Raw genomic sequence first — 20,830 nt, 5'->3', positions numbered from 1 at the left:
CGAAAGCGAAGACAAAGATGGACCATCGAAATGAACAGTTTGACCACAAAACCCAGGAACGTAGGCGAAGCCGATCAAGTCCATGAGCCCTCATCACGAGCGAGAAACCGACTAAACGATGTTGTGCTCCACGCGGTGGACCACCCGGTGCTCGACCTCGACGCATACCCACCCATCCTCGTCGTTCTTTCCCACTTTCTGTAAGCGATCCATCACCTTCGCACGTGCGACGGATGCTTTTCGCTTCAGTGTTGACGGGAGCGACGCAGGCGGCGGCGGAGTGGGTGGTCGGGGCGGCCAGACCTTCTGCAGCGGTGACGGCCCGGGCGTGGTGGGCGTACGTGGAGACATATCGGGCGCACCGTGGTTGAAGCGTCGACGCGAGAGGACGGAATGAGGGCTGGCGGGCTGGGACTCGGTGGTGGGAGAGGAGACAGGGGAAGTGCGCTTTCGGAGCCGGCGCCGGCGTTCGGGTGGTGGAGGGATGTTCAAGCAAAAATGGCGCTCGGCGCCCCGGACGGTCTCCCAGGTAGACGACTCGCAGTCGAGCTCATTGTAACCGTATTGGGAGGGGAAGTCGACTTCGATGTATTCGTTCGTGGACGTGGTCGTAACAGAGAATCTAGAACTCTGAAAGGCGTGCAATCAGCAAGTGCTACGGACAAGTCCAGCGCGGTAGTCTCACCAAGTTCAAGTTCACAAGGACGGGAAGACTACCGTAGCTCCCGTTGGGCATTTGTCTGCCCTCGAAGAACCCCTCATCCGTCACGGCGTCCTCGGAGCGTGTGAAGGACTCTTTGTGTACGGGCATGGGACGGAAAGGTGCACCGTTGGGCCAGTCCGGCATGGCACCAGCCGCACGAAGCAGATTGGAGTACCTCTGGTGGTGCATGCCCTGCGTATTTGACTCGGGAGTCATCAGCGTTAACGCCGCAGACGACGCAAACGCCGGACTATTGAGGCCCGTGCTCATGCCGCGCGGGACACCCAACCACTGCGGAAGGAACTGTGAGTTGACGCCGTCGGTGTCCGTCTGCCCATCGCACGCCCATGAGCTAGGGTCGCCGTTGTCCCGCTCGCGATCACACGCGCCTGACGCAGCGCCCTGAGAATGAATTTGGTGAAGGAGCATGTCGATTGTCAAAGCCTGCGACTGATTGTCTACCGCGTCCTTAGGGAGCGGCCGGGAGGTGCCGCGCTCGCCGCCCTCGGAGTCGAAGAGATGTGCTCCGGAGAAGGTGATCATACCCTCTACGGGGTCCCAGACGGCGGCGAAGGTGAGTGCGGTGTGGGGCGGAAATACCTCAGACCATCGGCGCTCATCGCGGTTGTCCGCGCTGCCTTTCATCTTCAAGTCTCCTTTAAAGTCAGACAAAGGCGTCTACGAGAGGGCACGTTCAACCCGAACATGTCAGGAACAAAGCACACCGAATGCGTGGATCCACGTACCTTTCGAAGCGAATTGTCCCTGAACAACGCGGATCGAGAGGGCGAACAAAGACAAAGGCTTCTAGAGAGAGCGTGCTTCTGCCACAGACCGTTCCGCAGGCTCCGTTTGCGACTGGGCGCGAAAGCTAAGACCTGGTGAAGGAGTTGTGTCGCAGGTAGGACGAGAAGGGGAGGAGCCCCGTATGCCTGCACACGAAGGTCGCCTTTGAAAGGGGTCTTGTCAGATTGAGGGACGGAGGAAGGGAAGTACTCTCGTTACATTGTCCTTCCCGCGCTCGGCCTCATGCTGATTGGGCGCCACATACGGAAGAGGGGACGATCCACATCCAATGAGAACCGCTCCTTCCGTGAGAAGCGGTTTGCCTCCGAGCCCAAGATTGCCGCTAGAAGCCTATTTCATTGATCGAAGATACTGCAATTGGGAGCAGAAGCGTGAGCATCCTCGACAGCATTCGACGAAATAAGCTGCACGTACCTGAAGCACAAAGCCAAAAGGACGGCAACGAATGCGTTGGGAGGTCGTTTCGTGCCTTCAGGGAGAGTCCTGGCATTGTCCGAGTACGCCGACCGGTATCTCACTGCGCGTCACGCGGTTGAGTGGCACCTTCTTATCTGGCCTACTCTTCGGAGGGTGTACAGCCTCGCTGCATACAGGCTCGCCGAACTTCGAAGGAGTCGCTGTGTAAATGCCGCATGGCTCGGTTCAGGAGGCGCGGGTAGGCCAGCGGACATATCGTCATGGATACTCCAGCCTTGTACGGTACGTCGCATACCGGCGCCACACCCTGTAGGGTACTCGAAACGATGGCGCCAGTTTACCATTTGATTGTGGTTGTTTCTGCGCGACCGTTTATACCATGGGGCAAGAGGTCCATAATGAGACTCCACCTGCGGCGCAGTCACTATCCCATCAAGCAGCGAATGTGACCGGGTCTGCAACATTACTATAGCTCGGTGCTGGGTGAAATGAAGCGCGGAAGCACGAGCGGAGATTGAGGTCACTTACGGACGACGCACTATTTCCACCATGCTGCAGAATACGGAAGGAGAAGCGGGGGGTCCCGGGCACGCCGCAGCGGGGAGGCAGCGCGACGGATGACGTCGCCGGCTCGCAATATGGCCACGGGGAGAACAGTCTAGCTTCGTCTAGGTCGTCGAGGACGCATCAGCTGGTAGCCACGGAGCATGTATCTTACCGCAATACCTACCTCACGTTCACGGTCCGTCTTTGGGAAGGAAGCCTGGCACGCCGGCAACGCGGGCGGCAATGCCGTACCAGCGAGGAAACGATTTACACCCTTGCGTGAATTAGACGGATGGTAGGCGGGTGAAGGGCATGTCAATTTGTACCACCCTCGAATAATTGATGGCATCTGGACGACCGGTTTGTGGCAGGGAGGATGTGAATTGAACAGATGTCAGCTACACAAATGCACCGGCAGGAAACACACCGTTCACTGTCGAATGAGACAGTCCGTGGCGACCAAACTCTAACAACCTGCTGACAAAGCTGAGAGCGAGTGGGCGCCATGTCGTCCTACTTGCACACATCCGACGGAGAAGGCCACGCGCGAAGCAGTTCCCAAGGCCGAGGTTCCATTTGCCTGAGACTGCCGAACGAGTCCGATCTGCAAGGGACACAGAAGAATTCGCCGCTGGAGCAGAATCGCGGAAGCGGTTGGTCGTCTGCGTCATGCTGGTTCGACCTGGAAGCTCGTTCGGCCATCTACGCTGCGAGAACCGGAGATTTGAGACGGCGCGAGAGAGATTACCTAGCAGACGGATGAAGCCGGCCGGGTCGTTGTGTTCGTATCCCAGTAACCAGACAGCCTTTGGGCGATGGTTATCCCATTTGGTCCATTTCGCCCATGGTAAGGTAGACGTGAGTTTTGATGGGTGCACGTCGAGATCCCGCGCAGATGTCGACGAAGGGCGCAGCAGATGCATTGCCATAGCCGTGTGTAAGCAGCCTGACGGAAGAATCGTGAAGCCTTGTCAGAAGGCATACGCCGCAGCGCACTTCTTGTTGCACCGCGCCGTCCTGCGGGGTCGCAAGCGACGCTGCAGGTAATCGGATGCATGAGCGCAGGAGCGGCGGAGTGTCGTCGTCGGGCTTGAACGCGAGCAACTAGCGCGTTGCCGTCATAGAACGTCCGCCTTGCGCGGTGTTGAATGTTCGAAGCACAAGAACGCGGCGCCACAGATCCGAGGGTGCTTGCTGGATTTCGATTATCACAGGCGCGGAGGGGGTGAATTTGACTATGCGGCTCAGAAGGATTCTTTGAGGACGCCTGCATCGTGGGAGAAGCAGAAGGGTGTGAGCTTGTTAGAGCGGGGTCAAGTGTGTGTGCGTTGTTTGAGTGACGATGAATTGCGGCGACGTACTGTGCTCGTCTTGAAGCCTTGGTCCATCCATCGTACGCTTGCGTCGAACGGTACATAGGCCTTCAGCTCACCGCGCTCAGACGCAACAAACAAGGTTATGTGCAGTGAAGGAGTATTTCACGTCGACTTCCACCGTGTGCTGTGAGACGGTGCCGGCATCACCTCGCGTTCTGTCCCCCACACTTGCCGATTTGCACCCAGCGACCCGAGGGTCGGGACAAGTCTAGGTCATCCTGCTGACGCGAGAAACGAGAAAGGTTGGCTATGCGCCGCTGTTCTACCGCCTGCGAAGTAGAACGTCGAACGCTGGCAGGAGGACGATAGAAGTGCAATACGAGCTTGATTGTAAGTACCGTCCAAAACTCCGACCCTGCAGGCTGCCTGCTTGTTGGAGATGCGCGCAGGGGTTCGATACACGGTGAGGAATGGCACAATCGCTATTAGCTCGGATCCTAGGCTACGATGGGAAACATACTGTTGTGTAAGACCAATGTCGCGCGTCGAATGGAGGCTGCGAGTGCGAAGAATCGTTGCACTGCGGGTAGAATCGCAATCATTAGCTGCCATCCTCCGCTAGGTCGGAAGAGACGTACTGTTGTGTACAGTAGGCATCACAGCCTTCCAACGTCCGACATGAGGAGGGGTACCCTTCTGTAAAGTTGACTAGCACTATCGCTATGGAGTCTGGACAGCTTGGGATGGAATTTCTTTACATCAGCCAGCCACGCTCATTGCCGCCCACTTTCGAGGTTGCACGAAACAAGATCCATCCCCGTCTTCGCGGCACGTTCATGGATAGTTCAGAGTTACCGGTGCGGCGTTAAGGGAGAATACGAAGCATGCATCTACCACCGTTATATATGCACGTCGACAAGCGAACAAAGGTCTACATAAAGCATGCAGCTAGCAGCTATAAATTGAGATGGACAACATGATGGAGGACAATTGACCGGATATTTGGTGCATGCGAACCGTACCTCAAGACCTCCGCATCACCACTACTGGCCTCGCTGTCGGTCAATATTACGCATATGGTGATACTTGAGCGACTTTGAACAACTGATGCAGGTACTCGTTCAACCCGCACGACGGTAGCCGAGTGAGGAGGATGGAGGACGAGGACAAGGAGGGCCGGACATTGCCGCCGCTGCCGAGGCGCAGTCAAGCGCGCAATGTCCCGCTGTGCAGCCAGCGGTCATCCCTCGACATCGCCGACACCCTCTCCTCGCCGTCCTCCTCGTCCCCCAGCTCCTCCGGACGACGCCCAATATACCCATTGAACCGCAGGCTGCTCACTAACGAAGGCGCGCGCCATGACGACGACCGGTGGACTCTCCCGCCGCCGTGTTCCCAACGCCTCAGGGTCCTCCGCAAACGACGCAAACGGCGACAACTGGGGCGGGTCGCCCACTACGCCCACCAGCAACGGCGGGGGGCTGTCTACACATAGCTCCATTCACTCGCTCTCGCACGCAGGTAGCGCGTTCGAGGGTGGGAGCAAAATCGCGTACGATCCCCGCGACCTCGAGAACGCGGACGAGGACCAGCGCCAGGGCGGTCGCGCACCCAAACTCACGATCATGGAGGAGGTACTACTGCTTGGCTTGAAAGACAAACAGGTAAGCTGCCGTCTGCTCACTGCGCTGTCCGTGCTCTCTTGTGCTGCGCGCAGAAGCGCCTCGCAGCACTGGCCTCGTACTCGTCTCTTCACCAGCGATCCCTTCTGTGAAGTGCCCTTCAATGCAGAATGGATCGTCTGTTGTGCGCCGCTATCGCTATTGCTGCCCGCTTCCTCCTCGTGGGGCGGCCGATCACCAGTAGACTGGTACGTGATGCGGTTCCGAGACATTTCACCGCTACCGAGTGTGAAGTACCGCGGGGTCCGCCTATGCATTCTGCCCTATCTACGTGAAGCATTGGACTGGGGACTAACGTGGCCTATGCACCGAGAACCTTCTCATAGAGCAACGTGTCTAACCCAACGCTCGCTTGCCACCAGGGTTACCTTTCATTCTGGAACGACAACATCTCTTATGCCCTACGTGGATGCATCCTCATCGAACTCGCGCTCCGCCGACGAATAGCCCTCGTCAAAGATCCGAACCGAAGACACCTACCACCCGCGGAGCGCATCGTTGAAGTAATTGATGACCGGCAAACCGGGGAGACGCTACTGGACGAGACGCTCAAGATGATGAAGGCGCAGGAGGAAGTAGAGCGGATGTCTGTCAACACGTGGATAGACCTCCTCAGCGGTGAGTCCCGTTCTCCCGTCGACTGCAGCCGTGCTGGCGGGCGTGCTCCGGCGCCGTGCACGCGCGCATCCGCCTTGCGGGGGACTGTAGACTCACGCGACGCAGGCTGACGGTGACGTTTACTTCTTGGGTCTTCTCGCCGTCCTCTCTGGATTTTCGCACAAGTATAGGCGAGACATGGAACGTAATGAAGATCGGCTTCCAACTTAAGCAGGTCCGCGAGCGGCTAGCAAAGGGGCTCGTGGACAAGGGCGTCCTGCGCACGGAGAAGCGCAACTTCCTCCTGTTCGATATGGCGACACACCCGGTTGCGGACATGCGCGCGAAGGAGACGATCGTCGCGCGCGTGGTTGTGCTGCTCACGTCAACGACATCCGCCGTCCCCGCGCAGGCACTGCAGAAGGAGGGCACGCAGGCACGGCACGCGCGCGCGGTGTGCCTCGTGTGCGCCGCATACGCCGCGAGCGTGCTGGACAACGGGTTCACGCGGCTGTCGTACGAGGAGCGCGAGGCGGCGTTCCAGCGGTGCGACGACATCCTGGCCGAGTTCGCGTGCTGGCCGTTCGGCTCGTCAACGTCGACGAGCAAGGCGGGTGGGCCGACGCGGAGGCGCGAGGCGTCGCGGATCGGGATGGGGAGCGTGGGAGGCGTGAGCGGGCGCGAGGCGGTGCTGGGGCTTGTGCACGAGGTGCGGAAGGAGATGCAGGGCGAGGAGGATCTGTGCTTTGAGCTGGTTTCGGGCGTGCTGGAGGTGCTGTCGAAGCTCGACTCGTTGCTGCTCTAGGTCGCTACTACTATCGCATATATGTATGGATTCGCTTCTGTTTGATTCAATGCTTTTGATGTCCATTTTTCATTCAAGTGGTGCACTGCATGCGGGCAAATACTACGTGGAGAGGCAACTTGGCAGGATCTGCCTACGTCGTACCTTGGTAAGTACTGTAGTACTACTACCTGTTCCCCTCAAAACGTTGATGCTGACTAAGCGGGTAGTTGTGCAGCGTCGCCAACCGCGTTGCCTTGTTCCCACCGCCGCCAGACCTCGCTCCCCGTCTGCAGCGACCCAACAGCGACCCTCCATCTCGTTCAGCCATGGTCCAGCTCGTCGACCTCCTGGGACCTCTGTCGCGCTCAATTGGATCCAAGGGGTGCACCCAGCCTAGTCCCAAGGCTGTTACTCGCCGTCACGGTACTCATGTCGGAGTCTTCGTCCGTAGATCGTCCACCGCGACGCGTACATGACCGCGAATATTTCATCAAGCACTGCGACCGCCTATCGGATCCTGCGGCCCCGACCTCATAGGCGGTATAATTTGGCCTCAATGCAAACCACTACATCGGTAACGTACACGTAGCGCTGTGTCTGCACTGTCAGTGTCCTCACCAACGCGGTGCTGATCAGATGCACCAGTACGAGCAGGGTCGCTGGTATGTTGGATGCCTTGTCTCTGTCTGTGGACCCCTGTGCTGCTATGGGTCCAAGCCTTCGCCGCTCGATGGGCTGCTTCGCGATCCTCGCGCTATTCTCGACGTTCTGCAGACCCTACGATCCCCCGTTCACCGCTATCGTTCCTTTGGCCCTCTTGCGCAAACGGACCGATATACAACTCTGACCAGTCTCCTCCCTCATCCACTCCTCTTCGCGTCCCGACCTTCTCTCGTACACGGAGCGCGGAGCCCAGTACACGCGTCGGTTCGCCCCCAAAGTTCGGCGCCTCGTGGGACCCTTCTATGCCTCGCGGGGGTTCCGTCCGCGTTCGCTTTTCCTTGCTGGAACTGTGGCGACTCCGCGGTGCTACGTATTTCTCGAATCCGTGGACATGCTTCCGTGTCCCACACCCGCAACGCCGCTCTTCCCGGAGGTAAACCCGTACGCTCGATGGCATCTTATGCCTCACCGTCCGGCTTGCCGTGAAACCATTCTCCGGCGTACGTACGTTCGCATATTCGTTCCCTCGGAAATATTACTACGCGATTGCGACATGCTTACGAGCATGATTGCAACGTACACTTCGTCGGGAAGAATCTCCTTTGGCGTGATTGGGTTGGCGGCATCAACGGTCTCGTCCGTCATCCACGGGGCTCCGAACGAGAATCTCGTCGATGAAGAGTGGGCCGTATACTAGCGAGAAGTCCGTCCTTGTCCGTTTCGCCGTTACGCTACTGAGGAGGCTGCGTGCTCACGTTGGCCATCAAGCACGATTCACTGCTCAAAGAAGACGTTATCCTTCGGATATGGCCAGAGTGCGGATGCGACGGCGGCCCTGCCTTTCGCCAACGCTCCGGGCAGCTCGATCGCAGCGTTGTCGTCTTCTGCTGGCACCGGATGAGGCAAATTGACCGTGCTGTTCGATCGCCAGTACGTCAGGCCCCGATCCTCTGCGCTGAGCTCATGTGTCTCAAGGCGACTCTGAGCCGAAGCTCATCTCAGTCGTTACCGCGTTCACAGACAATAGGAAGACTTGGGGTTGCGCCAGGAACGTGACGAGCAGCTCATGTATGCTAACTTGTTTAGCACGATTTCGACGTTGTAATGGCAATGAAATTCCCCAGGTCGAAGCACTGCGCGTTGCCGTTGCTCAGTGCAAGGGCATCTGTCCCCAGCAGCAGACACTCCCGAATTGGTAAATACCCCTACGGCTCGTAGCTTGTGTCCAACAGGAGGCTCTCCTTGCAGTTACAGTCTGAGGCATTTGAGTGTTCTTTGTGAGTGTGAAACCGCATGGAACTCTTCTCGATGCTGATGTGTATGTTCGCAGGGAAATCCAGAATAGCTGCTTCTCGGTTCTCAGCTGCGCTTTGGAGGTTAGACTAAGAATCGCGCGACCGGGCGCAACTCTGGGTTAGTAAGTCAGGAGCATCGGACCCTGGGCGGGCAGAAGGACGCTCGCCAGTTAGTACTTTCTGTGGGCGCACTGGACCCGATCCGTGTCTCCCACGCCGACGGCGCCACAGAAGCATCGACGTACCCCACACGGCTCGTCAACTACACAACACGAGCCCCGTAGATTGGCCTCCAACGGGGACGCTGGGGCCCAGCCATCGTTTCACGCGTGCACGTCTCCATCGCGCGGCCCCTATGCAGCTTGCTTACCCGCGGCGAGAGTATTCGGTTGCTCTTTGTGATGCCCAGGCTTAGGTGTGCATTGATTCTGCTGAATCTGTCGGTGACGCGGTCCCGCCGCCTGCTCTGGATCAACAGTTACTTACTTGGGGCGGTACACCTCCACCGACGAACCAACTAACTGCGATATCCAATATCGCCATCTTCAAAGGACCGGGTTGTTCAATATCGTTCCCCAGTACGTACGTCGTCAGTCAAACATGAAATCCTCTACTCATGCTCGCCCCCAAATTGACAACTAGCAATCACGACCGCTCTTCCTCCACGGGACGCTTCACGCTCTACCGCTCCTCGCATGAGCCGTCACATGAGATGCTAGGAAAGTGGACGCCATCAAGCCGCTTGTGCAGCCCGCGCGTGTCTGCGGTACGCCCGTTTCTCCCTGCTCGGGAAGGACTACCCCGCAGCGATCCAGCGCACGGAGACCGCGGTCATCGACGGGCTGCTCTTCCGCCCACAGACCGCGTCGCAGCGGCGGAAGCTCGACGACTTTGAGCGCGAGACGTATGTCGTGACAGCGGTGGCCGCGGAGCCTCTGGACGCGCACCGGCGAGCTGGTCGACGCGGATATGTATATGTGGCAAGGGGAGCCGTGGGAGGTGTTGGAGGGAAAGCGGGAGCTGGAGGTGTTTGTATGGGAGCGTTTAAATGATTAGTTGGCTTCGTTTGGGGGGGATGGTCGGGGACGATGGCGCTTGACTCGAACGAACCGTCACCCTCGCGCGGCCGGCAGACTCTCGGGCGCATTCTGCATGCGACGAAAACTCAACCACGGCATTAAGACGTCCTGTGCGTTGTATATTTACTCCCTCACGTCGTTGCGTATTGGCTCTGACCTTTGATCGCGCAGCACTACCCGCACGAGAGGAAGAGAACATCTGAGCCACAGCACCCCCTTGTCCTCCGACCTTCATCACTTTTCCACTTGGCCCTTGCTCGTATCTTGCAAGCCGCATTCCGCGGCTACGAGGCCAAGGTGCCAATCCCTACTATACAGTATAAGCACCGGGACTTCCTCACCAACAGCGCAACCTCTCATGTATCGTACCGTCCGCGTGATACACGTATCATCGGGTTCGACTGAGCGTGTTAGCACTGTCTGCAGGCCAACTATATGTTGTTCTTGCCTGGGCATGCCGCGCGCCTCGAGGTCTTCAAACAGGTGCGCGATGTAGTGTTCAAAGCTTCTTAGTTGTTGTGCGCGGACCGCGGTCAGACGTAGCGGGGTCTACATCATGGATTCAGTTGCAGTGAGCGAGCGGCGACAACTAGCTGTGAACACTATTCCCGCCTTCATGTCGACTCTCCGAGGGCCGCTGTGGGTCCCAGTCTTTGCAGTCTGGTGCACCGCTTCGCGATCCTCGTCCTATTCTCGACGTTCTGCACACCCTGCGCTCCGTCCTCAACCCTCTTTGCTGAGACCCTCCCGCGTCAATACGTCTGCACACAAGCCCATTCTATTATAATCGCTTGCTTATCCCACCTTCGTCCCTAGGCCTCGCGCACGAAATGGGGGCCCTACATACGCATCGCTTCCCTCCCGGTGATCCGCGCCCTGTGAGACTGTCCTACTCCTCGCGGGGACTACGTCTCTGTTGCCCTTTCCGGTCTTGCGCAATGGGGCTACCGTTCCGCCAGGCCATCCTCGGATCTGCAAACATGCTTCCCTGCTCCCACACCGCCGTGGCCACTCTTCCAGAAGGTGACACCGTGGAGCCATGGCCAAACCGAGTGACTAGGCCTTACGGCCTGTGCACGTTCGTGTTACTCCGTGCTCCTTTTCGTCGATGGTCTGCGGTTCCTTGCGTAGTGGCAACTCGCAGACAGCCGACGTAGGGGCCGGCGGTTTGGAGATACTCCTAGGGTTATGCTATCCCCTCCTTCCAAAACGGTGCAGCCCCACATTGTATGATATTGGAGAAGGTCCTCGAGAAGCTGTACCTCAGCACCTTGCAGACTGTTACAGTAAGTGCGTAGTAGGCTCGGATATGTCAAATAGGAAGAATAACTGGTGATTTACATGCTAGTGGCTGTATCTCGCAGACGCGAGGCGGCCGAGGTGGAACGACGAAGGTAGCGACCTCGGAGTTTGCGCCCTCTCCCTCGTACACCGCGCGTGGCCCGGCGGGGGTTCATGAAATGGACGGACGACATGCGTAACAGGATCCGGTGATGCTTATATGCCAGTGACTGTGTCTCGCAGACGCAGACGCAGACACAGACGAGACGTGGGTGGAGGAAATCGAACTCGAGGGCGACAAGGTAGCCGCGGACTCGAACTCGCCCGCCCTGCCACATAGTACATCAGTGGGTTCGAGACCTGGGTCCGAATTACAGTAGTAGAGGTAGTGTTCACACACCCCACAGTCTGTTTGACCATCCTCACGAGCCCTATTATCATAAAATAGATTGTATTGATCCCCATGTACCGCCGTTGTTGGTTGTCAGCTGCACGAGTTGCTGAGGCCGCAGCTTCAGCCCAATGTGGTACCGTGTTGCCCTTTCAACTCGCACCACACATAATCGTACACAGTTGTTCCTTATCCGCGCCAGTAGGTTTGATCAACTCGTATCCGCAACTACAGACCCTCGTATGGACAAGACCTGGGAACGAGGCCAACCGGTGAGACGATCAGTGGCGGTAGATGACCAGGAAAAGCGGTCGGATAGCTTCGTTCTGCGCGTATCATCGTGATTGAGGGAGCCAGTTCACGGGGTGCGGGGGATCAGCTCACCTTGTAGACTAGATTGGGAAAACGACGTAGGCATCAACACGAGCAGAACGACAGACGACGACCGATCCTCACCAATAGCCTCGTCATAGTTCAAGTCTCCACCGGGCTCGCCGATCACAGAGTCATAATCCTCAGGGGGCTAGTAGTTGAAGCAATCAACCCATCTAAGCACGCGCGCACCGTCGTACGATATGCTGGGGCTCAGCGCACCTCAGTGAGCGACGTGTCGGTCTTCTTGAGCTTGATCGGCTTGCCCAGCACGACGTCGTTCAGGAGCATCGCCTTGTAAGGGGACCCACCCTTCTCCGCGACGTAGGCGTGCGCCTTGGACGACGTCGCGGAGGTGTAGATGCCCGCGCCGAACCGGCCGAAGTTCGTGCGCCTTTTCGCCTTCGCGATGCGGAACGACGTCTGCGAACGACCCGCAAGACGATGTCAGCGTGCGATTTCGCAGGAAGTATGCGAGTAGGAATGGACGGACCCGGATGATGGAGCAGAGCGAGCAGTCGTCATCCTCGCAGAAGTCGGTCTGCCCCTCGCTGTCGCCGATGGTGCACGCGCGGATGGTGCCGTGCCAGCGTCGCTTGCTGTTTCCGCTTGGGTAGTGCGTCTTGCGGTGGATGGCGTGCCTGTACTTCGAGAACTCGGCTTCGTGGGCTCTGTCGCAGTAGATTTTCCAGATCTGCCATAGCAGTCGTGAGCGCGTGAGTGGTGGACGCCCTGGAGGGCGGCGGAGATACTCGCCTTCACGATGGTGGGAGTGGAAGGTGTGGGGTGCTTCCACTGGTCCTTGAAAAATTTCGATACTAAAATTTGGGGACAAGATGAGATTCAGTCGTATCGTCATGATTGGACCGCCTCACTTGCTCTGAAGATTGCCATGTTGTTGCTTATGTGCAAGATGATAGGAGCTGTAAGTCTTCAGTTCGATCGCCGCTCCACTTGAAACGGCACAAGATGCGAAATACCAGAGTCCAACGTGTCTTCCGTGCATCGCCTCGAGCAAAAGTCACTCAGCTTGCCGTTAAGCGTCGCCTTGGGCCACTTTCCGCAGCTACATAGCAATGCAGGTGGTCAGTGTCCAGCATCATGGCCGCATTCAAAGATGGATGAGCTACAGGAGGCATGCCTCCGCCTTCCCGCTTTGAACAGCTTCACTGAAACGCAGGCCGCTCAGTAGAGGACCACATCTGACACGAAGCGCTGTCGCTCACAGACGATGCGCATGATCGCAGTAATCGCTGGGAACACCGTCGGACCCTACAAACACTGGATGTTGGCAGCCGTGGAGCTTGCACATGCGGAAGGTCGGCGCAGGCGAGGCTCGCGGACTGCCTGGATTCGGCTTCCCTGCTTGGAACGCGTCTCGGCAACGCAAACCACAAAAGTCGTGCACTATAGGAGTGATCAACGTGCGAAGGAGAGGCGGCATGATCAACCACGCACCGCAGCCGTCTGCGATGTATGCTGGCCTCGATGCGCAGTTCTTGACGCAGTGTTCACAGGCGTACGACAACAGACACGGTAAATTCGTACCTTGCAAAGTTGTACGGACTCTTCGCTGTTGAGCAGCTTCATCGCATCACGATGGGTCGTACCGCAGTACGAGGAGTACGATCCATCGGGATCCTGCCACACTGATCGTTGGCAGCCTGGGTATTGACATGTCGTGTCCTGCGTGCGTAGCGTATCGGCGCACATCCTAGGTGAATACTGTGCCGAACTTTGGGGATGATGGTGGATGGGGAACGAGAGCTCGCATGTCCTGAGTCGGACGGGTTCATTATACGGACAGTTAGACGATAAGGTTTCATAGATGGTGCACTTCGAAGCTACGAACATACACACAGCAGGTCAGATGCTGCGAAGGTGTTACTTACATGTGAGCCTGGCCACTGCTCTTGTTTGGACGTTATCCACGTCTCCTGTTCCCCCTGATATGACCGCCCTTCTCCCATTCAAAAAGGTCATATTTGCGGTCTGCCTACGGGAGACTACCTGTTCCCATTGTAGTGCTCAGCGGTTGCCAGTTACAGTGGCGCTTGACCGATAAGGTGCTCACCAAATGCAGCCAAGTGCTCCCCTCTGTCCGACTTTACCTTGCTTGAGCTCTTGCTCGCAGCCGCGACAATGTGTCGCTACCACAGCACTTCTTATCACACCTACCATTATGTTATAGTGCCATATCCGGCTCCTGCGCACCACCACCGACCATATCGTCACCGTAGTCCAGATCGTCCAACCATGTCGGCCTCGGAGCACCATCACCGTCAGGCTGAGAGGCCACCTAGCCCAATGGACGTCGAAGTACCAGAGGCACCAGGTGCGTTGTCATTGCGAAGTATGAAAGTGAAGCTCAGATGCAGGTCGTGTCGCGGACGAAGTGGTCCCTCCGAGGCCGAGCGACTTCGAACGTTGGCTTCCGCGTCGCGGGCGCTCGAGGCCCTCCTCTCCGCCACACCCGCCCCCAGTAGTGCCGCCACAAGCCTCAGCATCGAGGGTGGAGGAGCCATCTCCAATTCTGTTCTATCACCGCCATGAGCCGTACTTCGAGTATGTATTCAGGTCATTCCGGCGTACCATTGTCGAGGTGGATTCACCGTCGCTTCATCAGGTTCACGAACTTTGCGCCCTACCCTATCCACTGGCATGGCCATACATATCCCACTGCAGAACATTGTGAGCCATCTAATCCGCTTTTCATCGCTCTCATGATCTCATATACGCTCAGTGTTCCAGGCGCACAAGTTCATGACGACCAGACCAGACGTGGCGGAACACATCCGCCACCTCCCCGGCCCACGCGATGCGCTCGAAGAAGCCGGCCGCCTACGCAGGTTCCAACGCCCAGATTGGTTCGACGTCAACGTCGGCATCATGGACCAAATCCTTGAGGCAAAGTTCTTTCAGCACCCGAGGCTGAGAGACATGCTCCTTGGAACAGGCAACAGCATGCTCATTGAGGACAGTCCGGTATGAGCGTCCCTCAAAGTGGGCTGTCTCGATGACTTACCTCTTGGGCAGGTTGATTCATTTTGGGGATGGGGTGCTGACAGCCAAGGGAGGAATGAGCTCGGGAAGGCGCTCATGCAGTTGCGCGACAGGCTACGGCATGCGCATGGTCACTTGTGAACTCGAGACGGCCTACAGCATAGGCAGAGGTAGTAGAAGTACATCTCGAGTGGTAGCCGAATGGCCTTGGCGACGCGACCTCCTGAGATCTACTAGAGGATGTATGCCTGGCGTGGATCCTGCCCGCGTTCCTTTCCGGCCGAATTTCCCTGCTGTAGCATTAGCGGCATCGTTGTGCAGTGTATTTCTTGATCGTGTAAACATCTTTCCGTTTGTCACTGTTTCTCGACCGTGCATCCTTGTCAGTCGTGTGCTTTTTGCAGCGCATTCTCAGCGTAAATGTCGAAGGCATCTCAAGTTCATGTCCACTTCGCGTGCGTTACGGCGAGCTCACAAGCCGTAGACACCAATCACCATGCTTACCGTCCCACTGGGGGCACGAGGATCCATTGATTAAAAGAACATCACGAACTTGCACCGTGCCAACATCTACTCATTCCGAGCGCTCTGCGCTAAACGTAGACTCGGAGGTGTTCCATCAAACAGCGGCGCTACGATGAATCCTCTGTTCACGAAAGCTAGCCTTCGTGAACAGAGGACACATCCCCTGGCAATGCACCATGGCGATTCACCTGGAAAACCTATTTGCTCTTCCAGTTCACATTTTTGTTGAACACTGATGCGGATGAGAACAAGATAGAAGGTGGACCACTGCGCGACTCGGACCTGTAGCAGCGCGAGCATCTGTTCCTGCGTTAGTGTTTGCTCTGAGGCACGGCAATAGTTGCTTAGATGCTTAGATAACAAACATACAATGTACGTGGCGTGCGGAAGGCGTCGCCGTCCTAGCTTTGTGGTAATACGCATAGTTGGAGGTTCGACACTTGCTTGACGAGAGCAGGGTCAATTCAACCAAGTGGGAATCACCTATATGGGTCGCGCGTAAGTACGGCTTCTGAACTCGACGGAAAAATGAGGAGATGAGTATCTACCTCTGCTGTCATATCAGCCGAGATGTTCGAAACGTCACTGTATTTCATCAATTGAGGGTCATTGTGCATATATACGGCGGGCGCCAGCAGCCCATTCCGTGCCAAACTCGACCTACAATACACATTGTCGTCGCGAGAATGCTTTGGGCTGGCGAGCAGCCTCTGAATCAAGGAGACGGTTTAATGTACGGGCACGCCCGGGCGTGATGAGCGCAAGCCGTGTCTCTAACATAGACCACCGTCCACATCATTGGGATTCCGGCCTGGCAACGCATGTACCTGTAACGGGGTTTGAACGATTGGAGGACATGCCCAAGGCTATCAGTATACTTCAACTCGCACACAGCAGTGTCGCAAAAAATCGGAGTAACAAATGCCAGCCTGTGCTCACCTCGCGGAAGATGATCAATATTAGATGCATTCTATTTTCCATGACATGAATGGCCTGGAACACACCGCCTTTGCCGGCCGAGGACTGCTAGATTGTTGTAGTACTACGTTGTCATCAGTGGACCGCGGCAGGCTTCCGAATGTGCGGACCCGATGTGTCGCCGTACGCGGTGTGACCGTTCGTTACCAGCCCGACTGAAACGAGGTACTCACAGCATGTCATGCACAGCTTTTTCTCTGAACATACCAAGATTGAACATGACGCCAGTGGCATCCAACACAGGGTGTCGTAACAGTTGCGGGCTGGCTTCACGTTCAAGTTTGGACTTCCAGCCTGGTACACTGAGTCACTGACAAAAGCCGACGAATGGTCCAACGAAGACGTATAGCGTCGCAACGTTAATTCTGCTTGCGCCTGTTTCGGGGGGATCACAGAAATGGTTGTTATTTGCAGGTCACTGGCAGCTTCAAGGGGAGTCACTCACGCTGTCATCAAATGGTCTACAAGTTCGTTACCTTGGCGCCTCCCGCCCTAAACACGTTACTGATCATGAATGTACGTTTTAAGCAGGCGCTGCCACCCTTAGCTCGAGTCGTTAGTAGGTGCGCCAGTGATGCACACGCTGCAGCATGCTGATTGCGAGCGTATCGCCGGCTCTATTGAGGGCGGGAATAGGTGGACATGGGGGAGGCCTCGACCGCGCCCGTATCTTCGAACTTTGTACCCCAGCATCGACGCAGTTTCTGACGGATCGCCCGACATCGCCGCTAGTCAGATCGCTATCTCATCGCATTGCCCAGATCGCCGATGAACTTGAATGACTCGACCTAGCTGAAGTAGGCAACTGCACGTAGCGCGGTGTCTAGACCAGCGCATTGCGTTTGGGCGTCCGCGTTACCATGTATGGCTGTCCGCTTCATCGGAATGCCTGAGTCAGCAGTCCCGCCGTGTGGATGTCGAGCTGGTGGGTACCAAAAGCTGGCGAGAAGCTCTTTCAAAGGGGCATGAGTAAAGAGTCGATAACATTTTCGCCGCGCTAATGACTCTCCCTCTGCGGAGGTAAATTAAGACGATGTTAGACAGTGTCGATAGGGTATACATGCACCACATACCGCAGTCGACATGTCTACAGCCCGGATGGGATATATTCGTGTTGTCGATTCCAAGGTCGGAAAACTGAGCGCGTGTTGACGCTTAGTTGCTGCAGGGGGGATGGTCACATACTAAGAGCATGGGGCGACACTACGAAGAGGTGAGAAGAGATGGACGAGAAGTGGTAGTATATGCCTGGTATATGCCACCCAAATGGGACATGAGCGCTTGAGTGCTCGGTGCCACCGCGGAGCCGGCGTCTGATGCAAGTCTGATTCTACTGCATCAATTATTAGCTACAAAGTTCTTTGTAGCGTCTATCATATATACAACCTGCACACCTAGAAGGAGAAGGAAGGCCTCGCGCTCGTGAGCGATGTATGCCATCAGAACGCTAAGTCGACACACCATATGCCGGGCGCCAGGGTGGTACTGTGCACCACGTAGCTAGGTACGCGTACGATATGTCATGACCACCTAGTACGTAGGGCCTCGGCCGTGTAGCAGCTTCGACTCCGCACCACGTCTGAGTAATTCTGGGGTCGAGACTCGAGACGCGCGCTGGAAACCCACTACACCTAGTATCGGCCGCATGCTCATGTAAGTTAAGGACTATACCATATCTGGTTCACTCACCTGAAGGGAGTAAATCGGGCAGTGCGCATCCTTGTTTGGAAAGTCTTTAAGAACGAATTGATGCGGGGGCAAATCGACTCAGCTACCCCTATCCCATCTGTATTGTTCAATCGCAAATTGAAATGCGGTATCTGCTTCCGCTACTGATGAGTGGAGCGGAGGCAACCACATGAATGCGTGCCATATGAACGAACTGATAGTAGACACGAGGCATAAGATGGGGTGATATGGTTGCTGTAGGAAGGTTCAGCCTCAATGAACTCACTTACCCGCGAGGTGTCTGTGATTGTGACTCTCGCCGTAAGGTATGTCATCATGCCATGAGCGTGCTCGTTGAACAGTGGACTACTTCGTTGTCCAGCCACGGCTGCTTCCGACCGTGACGAGACGTCGGCCCCGATGATGGCACCGAGCATCTTGTCGCTTCTGCAGACGCTGCAGCGAGTTGTATAATTCCAATATCGTCCGTCTAAGTGACGTAGTGACGCACGTATGAATTTAAGAACGAGAAGTAGTCGTTGAACCGAGGTTGCGTTACTGGAAATCTGAGAATCAAGTGGCAACCACCATACTCAATAATATGAACGCAGAGCTACCTCCGGATGTGCCATACCTACGTGTTGTCGCACGTCAACTAGTTCAGTGGAAATGGGCAATTCCAGTACAAGATCTGCCCCGTTCCCGCACGCCCACTCTTGTATAGACCACGAACTGTCGGTGTCACCCGCAGATAGATTGGTCCACCCCAAGCGGGCGATGAACGTCCACCCTCCCGCGCACCTCTGGTAAGTGCTCGGGAGGCACCGTACGAACCTATCCTTACGACCGGCTGTGTCGAGCAGTGTTTCGGCCACAGCGAGCGCCATGTCCGACGCACGCAAGCTTCGTTACACCGCGGTATGCGGACTGACCGGGTCACGACTCGCGCGAGAAGCCAGTGGCGGTCAGCCGCGGCCGTAATGCGGCTAGGCCAGGTTCTGTTGGGATTGTGCTCTTGTTATCTTGACTCAATCGGTGTGCTTACGGACGTCTTCAAAAATGCCGTAGTACTTTCGTAGCGCGTACGAGATGCGGCGCACCGTCGGTTAGAGGACTTCGCGGATGCTCCAACTTGCAGCCTACGTGCATGCAAGTGGGTGGTGCGCTGAGCGGCTTCTACTCGCTTTCTTGCCCCTCGTGCCGCTGGTTATAGTCGCTACGCGTTGCTTCTCTGTCGTCATGCTGTCGGTCACTTTGCAGCAGGCATTCGCGGTGGCCCCGTCAAGACGTAAGTCTGCCAATAACAATAAACAAAGGTTGTCATTCGCCGAGACTCACGGACAAAAGCGGAGTTGACAATACTAGGATTATCACGCATGGTGTCGGCTACACGCCGGATGACATGTCCAGGCGAGATGCCTAGCGCACAGATAGATGCAACATGCATTGCTTCACATGGCGTCCTGGATGCGATTGAGGCGACTTGGCTCGGCTAAGCCGGGGGCTGAGAGGCCTTCTTCTCTCTTCACTGAGGCCTCGCACATAGTTCGTCGATGTTCTCGACATATATTCGATTCTACGAGAAAAATCATTGTCGACTGAGGATAGAGGTAAGGCAAGAATGTTGCATAATCATACCGGGCGACTTGTCGTTACCGTGGTTCGTTGGCCTACGGGCTCACTATAGACCAGTAGGAGTGCCAAAGACAACACTAGATTGTCTTCGGTAGATTTCCATCTGTACGTGGCAGCGGTTCCAATGACGCCGCGGCGAGCGCGCAACAAACGGCAAGTGAGTCCTCCCGGCTCCCCGGCGAATATGGCTGATCAACACGCAAGACGCCGTTACTTCTCCCGCGTCTTACGACAGCACATCTCACGAGTCCTTGCAGGCCAGCCGCGGGAGGAAATTGCGTCCCAGAGGCCGGGGGATCTGAGGATCTTCTCAACCCAAATCCCGATTGTCGAGATTGATGAACGTACCGCCGCGCCGTACCTGCCTCGCTAAGCTGACTTGCTTCGCGGCTAGCAGTTTTTCGATGTAGGTGTAGTGGGTGGCGCGCCCTGGTAGACGTGGCCCGATAGCCGCGAGCGTTCTTCGGCGCCCGTTGCCATAGGAAAATCTGTGACGAGAGGCAAAACATGCGAACAAGAGCATATCGCGGGCGGCTAGCACGAAAATGTTGAATTGGAGAAGTCACGTACGGAGGAGCGAGGGCTAGAAGGCGGGCGACCCTGGCACCGTGACGGCAGGAAGATTCACGGATCGACCACACATATGTGTTGCATATGTGCGTAGATATGGGTCACTGACGGCCGACGGCCGGTATCGCATAAGTTGTGCGTGGACAGACATCACTGGGTCGGCTTTCTACGGGGGCAAGCGAGAACTCAATGACATTTGGCGTATCAAACACTCTGCTATACGTACCTTTGACCACGGTGTGCGAAAAAACAAGCCTAGGCTGCGGTGGTAGCGCAGTACGGCCGAGATCGCTGTGTGTACGTACGACTTTGCATTCGTTCAGAGACTTGCGACAATGGACCATCTACGGTACAGACGTGGCTTAGCGAGCATGTGATCCCACGCAGCTTCGCGGGATCCGCGCCACTGGCGGACCAGGCAGAAAGTATAGAGCGCGGGCCTGGGCTAGAGAACGATTAATCCGCACACAGTAAGGATTGTCGAGTTCGGGCCAAGTTCGGGCGCATAAAGTGTG

General features: G+C 56.5%; 8 protein-coding genes across 8 annotated transcripts; 4 read left to right on the top strand and 4 right to left on the bottom strand.

The window, feature by feature from the left end:
- Window positions 1–111: 111 nt before the first annotated feature.
- Window positions 112–1,348, bottom strand: C8Q71DRAFT_717274 (uncharacterized protein; the record flags this gene model as incomplete). Its single annotated transcript, XM_047921152.1, has 2 exons — window positions 112–630; window positions 686–1,348. 2 exons carry the CDS (start codon window positions 1,346–1,348, stop codon window positions 112–114), a joined length of 1,182 nt encoding a protein of 393 aa, XP_047773491.1.
- A 1,752-nt stretch (window positions 1,349–3,100) lies between these two features.
- On the bottom strand, window positions 3,101–4,000 carry C8Q71DRAFT_379755 (uncharacterized protein). The gene is made up of 2 exons (XM_047918175.1): window positions 3,835–4,000; window positions 3,101–3,771 (listed from the first exon to the last, which is right to left on the bottom strand). The coding sequence occupies exons 1-2, from the start codon at window positions 3,888–3,890 to the stop codon at window positions 3,222–3,224; spliced, it is 606 nt and encodes a 201-aa protein (XP_047773490.1). The 5' UTR covers window positions 3,891–4,000; the 3' UTR covers window positions 3,101–3,221.
- Window positions 4,001–5,147: 1,147 nt separating this feature from the next.
- On the top strand, window positions 5,148–6,873 carry C8Q71DRAFT_799497 (Golgi phosphoprotein 3-domain-containing protein; the record flags this gene model as incomplete). The annotated part of the gene is made up of 3 exons (XM_047925890.1): window positions 5,148–5,453; window positions 5,834–6,089; window positions 6,260–6,873. 3 exons carry the CDS (start codon window positions 5,148–5,150, stop codon window positions 6,871–6,873), a joined length of 1,176 nt encoding a protein of 391 aa, XP_047773489.1.
- A 101-nt stretch (window positions 6,874–6,974) lies between these two features.
- C8Q71DRAFT_379649 (uncharacterized protein) lies at window positions 6,975–8,098 on the top strand. The gene is made up of 3 exons (XM_047918174.1): window positions 6,975–7,021; window positions 7,083–7,429; window positions 7,492–8,098. Exons 2-3 carry the CDS (start codon window positions 7,328–7,330, stop codon window positions 8,002–8,004), a joined length of 615 nt encoding a protein of 204 aa, XP_047773488.1. The 5' UTR covers window positions 6,975–7,021; window positions 7,083–7,327; the 3' UTR covers window positions 8,005–8,098.
- A 1,331-nt stretch (window positions 8,099–9,429) lies between these two features.
- On the top strand, window positions 9,430–9,869 carry C8Q71DRAFT_727649 (uncharacterized protein; the record flags this gene model as incomplete). The annotated part of the gene is made up of 3 exons (XM_047921880.1): window positions 9,430–9,579; window positions 9,608–9,717; window positions 9,746–9,869. 3 exons carry the CDS (start codon window positions 9,430–9,432, stop codon window positions 9,867–9,869), a joined length of 384 nt encoding a protein of 127 aa, XP_047773487.1.
- Window positions 9,870–11,845: 1,976 nt separating this feature from the next.
- On the bottom strand, window positions 11,846–13,196 carry C8Q71DRAFT_887045 (ADP-ribosylation; the record flags this gene model as incomplete). The annotated part of the gene is made up of 7 exons (XM_047928584.1): window positions 12,812–13,196; window positions 12,699–12,754; window positions 12,430–12,630; window positions 12,159–12,359; window positions 12,021–12,087; window positions 11,949–11,956; window positions 11,846–11,890 (listed from the first exon to the last, which is right to left on the bottom strand). Exons 1-7 carry the CDS (start codon window positions 12,828–12,830, stop codon window positions 11,846–11,848), a joined length of 597 nt encoding a protein of 198 aa, XP_047773486.1. The 5' UTR covers window positions 12,831–13,196.
- Window positions 13,197–13,934, bottom strand: C8Q71DRAFT_379538 (uncharacterized protein). Its single transcript, XM_047918173.1, has one exon. The coding sequence runs from the start codon at window positions 13,788–13,790 to the stop codon at window positions 13,383–13,385; it is 408 nt and encodes a 135-aa protein (XP_047773485.1). The 5' UTR covers window positions 13,791–13,934; the 3' UTR covers window positions 13,197–13,382.
- A 74-nt stretch (window positions 13,935–14,008) lies between these two features.
- Window positions 14,009–15,377, top strand: C8Q71DRAFT_787502 (uncharacterized protein). Its single transcript, XM_047925178.1, has 5 exons — window positions 14,009–14,271; window positions 14,333–14,501; window positions 14,563–14,627; window positions 14,680–14,921; window positions 14,973–15,377. The coding sequence occupies exons 1-5, from the start codon at window positions 14,079–14,081 to the stop codon at window positions 15,078–15,080; spliced, it is 777 nt and encodes a 258-aa protein (XP_047773484.1). The 5' UTR covers window positions 14,009–14,078; the 3' UTR covers window positions 15,081–15,377.
- Window positions 15,378–20,830: the final 5,453 nt, after the last annotated feature.

The sequence above is a fragment of the Rhodofomes roseus genome (genome assembly GCF_022264815.1).
Source record: "Rhodofomes roseus strain CIRM-BRFM 1785 chromosome Unknown C8Q71scaffold_33, whole genome shotgun sequence".
NCBI classification, from domain to species: Eukaryota; Fungi; Basidiomycota; class Agaricomycetes; order Polyporales; family Fomitopsidaceae; genus Rhodofomes; species Rhodofomes roseus.
Note: the sequence above shows the minus strand (reverse complement) of the source record. Positions and strands in the feature narration are given on the sequence as shown.